This window comes from Gossypium hirsutum, chromosome A01, assembly GCF_007990345.1.
Source record: "Gossypium hirsutum isolate 1008001.06 chromosome A01, Gossypium_hirsutum_v2.1, whole genome shotgun sequence".
NCBI lineage: Eukaryota > Viridiplantae > Streptophyta > Magnoliopsida > Malvales > Malvaceae > Gossypium > Gossypium hirsutum.
The window spans coordinates 82436500-82440118 of NC_053424.1; the positions used below are offsets into that span (position 1 = coordinate 82436500).

General features: G+C 31.5%; 1 protein-coding gene across 1 annotated transcript; it reads right to left on the bottom strand.

Annotated features, from left to right (window-relative positions):
* Positions 1 to 393: 393 nt before the first annotated feature.
* LOC107902309 (uncharacterized) lies at positions 394 to 1116 on the bottom strand. The gene is made up of 2 exons (XM_016828519.1): positions 1078 to 1116; positions 394 to 966 (listed from the first exon to the last, which is right to left on the bottom strand). Exons 1-2 carry the CDS (start codon positions 1114 to 1116, stop codon positions 394 to 396), a joined length of 612 nt encoding a protein of 203 aa, XP_016684008.1.
* Between the last annotated feature and the right edge of the window lie 2503 nt (positions 1117 to 3619).

The window sequence follows — 3619 nt, forward strand, 5'->3', positions numbered from 1 at the left end:
ATAAAATGATCAATTCCACCACATCTATAACAAGCTCCAGTTTTTCCCCAACATTCACCAATATGAAATCTACCACAATTTTTGCATCTAGGTCTCAGAATATTTTGCACACTACTAGCACTAGCTGCTGGTTTATTAGTTACTCCGACATCTCGTTGAGTTGTTTTGCTTTTATTCGATCGTTTCAGAATTGTAACAGGTCGACTAGAATCATCTTTGAATTTTTTAGCTGGAAAAGTCGAAGTTGGTCTAGAGAAACTTCTTTTGTATACCTTTTTACCTCTTCTTTCTCTTTGAATCTTTTTGTTATACACTTCTTCCATCTTTTGAGCTCGATCAGACAAAACCACAAATTCTCGAATCTCTGTGCCTCCAATCATCATTCTGATTTCATCATTCTGATTTCATCATTCTGATTTCATCATTAAGCCCTTCTTCGAATCTAATGCACATTTCTTCCTCTATCGGTACAACATCCCGAGCATATCTACTAAGATACACAAATTCTCTTTCATATTCGGCCATTATTTTATCCCCTTGTCGAAGATCAATAAATCCCCTCTTCTTATTATCTAAATATCTCTTTCCCACATACATCTTTTTAAACTCGTTTTGGAAGAATTCCCAGGTAAGTTTATCTGCAGGTACCATTGCCTCAATAGTTTCCCACCAATTATACGCTTCTTCTTTCAATAGTGAAACTGCACACCTCAGATAGTCCTCTGGAGAACACATTATCTGATTAAAAACTCTCTCCAAACTCTTTAACCAATACTCTACTTTAACTGGATCATCGTCCGATCTCCTTCGAAATTCTTCAGCTCCGAACTTTCTAAGTTTCTCAATCAGTGTTCTTTTGCTAGATTCATCTATTAAAGGAGGAGCAAACGGGGTTGTAACTGGTGGTACAATAGGGGGAGGAGGAGGTTGTTGTGCCTGACTCCTTCCTTGTATTGTTTCACGATACTACTGATTCATTAACCCGTAAATCATATTTTTAAGTTCTTCCTCTCTCATCAAAGAAATCGGAACATTACCACTTATTCTCTGCTTATAAGTCTATATTCTATTATTAACTTCCTCTTCTTGACCAGCACCCTCGGGTCTATCAGACATCTTTACAATCTATAACAAAAATTAGTAGTTAGATCGGATCATTCACATCACACTATTACAGATTTATATGGCATATATTTTTAAACACTTTACACATCACATTCGTTCCGAGAATCGACTAAACCAAAGCTCTAATACCAATAAATGTAACACCCCTAACCCAAATCTGTCACCAGAACAGGGTTACAAGATGTTACCGAAGTTTACAGAATAATTACACAAAAATTCCATTATTTACTTACATTCACATCAAAGCTGTCCACTCGAGTCATGTCACAATCATTATTAATATCTTGAGCTAAGAAACTCCAAATTAAGATCCGCTAATTTTCCCTGAAACTAGACTCACATATCTTCTTACCAAAAATTTTCAGAATTTTTGGTCAAGCCAATAAGTACAGTTTATTCTTTAAATTCTCTCCTGTTTTGCTGTCTGACAGTTCTAACCCCTCTTCACTAAAAATTAATTATCTCCTCATATGAGATTCAGATGATGGTATTTTTTGTTTCTTTTAAAAATAGACCCATTAAGGATTTAAATAGTATAAACTATAACCCATAATTATTCTTTTACAATTTTTAATGATTTTCCAAAATCAGAACAGGGGAGCTCGAAATCACTCTGACCTTATCTCATAAAAATTAAACTATCTCCTAATATGAAAGTCTTTTGCTTACATCGTTTCTTCTATGTGAAACTAGATTCAATAGGCTTTAATTTCATATCTTACTCAACCTCTAATTCGATTTCCATAATTTATAGTTAATTTTCAAATTCGAACTACTACTACTAACTAAAAACTGTTTTAGTACAAAATATTGTTAACTAGTTTATAACACATTTACTTCATTTCATTTAAACTCCATACATGCCATATAAATCTTTAAACATAAAACAAAAGCTACCAGAATTGATCTGGATAGTGTGCCTTGTTGTGTTGATCCGATCTACCAACTTCACTTCAATTCAATCTACATAAAAATATCAAACACACACAAGTAAGCTTATTGAAGCTTAGTAAGTTCATAGGTTTAAAAGTAATGCTTATCAAACATAATATTTCCAAACAATAACAAAATATTTACTAAAGTTTCCTGCCATTCACAACCACTGTTATAATACTTCATATAGTTGAGCTCAACATGAACAACTATTCAATCTCTTTTATTTGGTTCACTCCTCTTGTATTACTTATTATCAAATTAGGAAATGGCTTACGAAATTGAGTACATCATTGCTCAATGCCACGATTCACAACTCAATATGGTTTTCTTCATTGAAATATCATACCTACATTTTACAACTCGGTATGGGAAATACCATACCTACGTTTCTTAACTTAGTATGGATAATACCATACCTACGCTTCACAACTCAGTTGGATGATACCATACCGAAGTTTCACAACTTTTTCATGGATCAACCATGGTCTTATCCATTAATTCATTACATGTCACGATACGAATGTACTCAATCCTGCGTTTTTCCTAATTTGAATTTTCACCTTTATTCTTTCATTGTAACATAATTTTCACAATCCCACAACAATTTAATATTTAATAACACATTATATCATTCAATAATTCACAAATAAACATGTAAATTCAACCATATGAACTTACTCGGCTGATTTGTAGAAGATTTCGAAATCTAGGAACTATTCGCAACTTTTTCTTTTCCTCGTTCGTCTTTGGATTCTTGATCTATAATATAAAATATTTCCACTCATTAGAATTTATTTCATTTCTATTTCACTTCACAATTTATGCTCTTTAATTTTTAAAATTTCACTTTTACCCCAAAATTTACAGTTTTTATAATTTAGTACCTGCTCAATTCATCCGTCAATTGAACTAATTTTTCTCAATTAACACTTTATTTTATCATTATAAACTATTTCACAACCTTTTATATTCTTAATTTCAACACCAACCTCTAATTCACAACTTTTTAACAATTAGGTCCTAAATACCATTTTCTATCAAAATTACTTAATAAAACCACTTTAATATGAAATTAGAACTTCAATTTCATAATAATTCATCATAAAATTCCCTTACTCAGCCAGGGTAACTTCCAATTTCACCCACCAAATCAAAAACTAATGAATTCTATAAGTGGACCTAATTGTAAAAGTCATAAAAATATAAAAATTATCAAGAAAAAGCAAGAATTAAACTCACATGATGTAAAAATATGAAAAACCAGCTTTCTCCAGACCTCCTATGGCCTTTTTCTGAGAAAATATGAAGAGATCTCAAGATTTTTCAATTTTATCCTTATTTTATATGTTAAAATTGTAAAATTTCCAATTTTACCCTTATTTCCCTTACTTTTCTGCTGATTTTCTTGCCCTTGCCATCCAAACTATTCAATTTTAGGCTAAATTTCACTTTAAATCCTCTTTATTTTAACACTTGAGCTATTTAATCCTTCTAGCAAATTTTACATTTGTTACAATTTAGTCCTTTTTGTTTAATTGGCTAGTCAAACATTAAAATT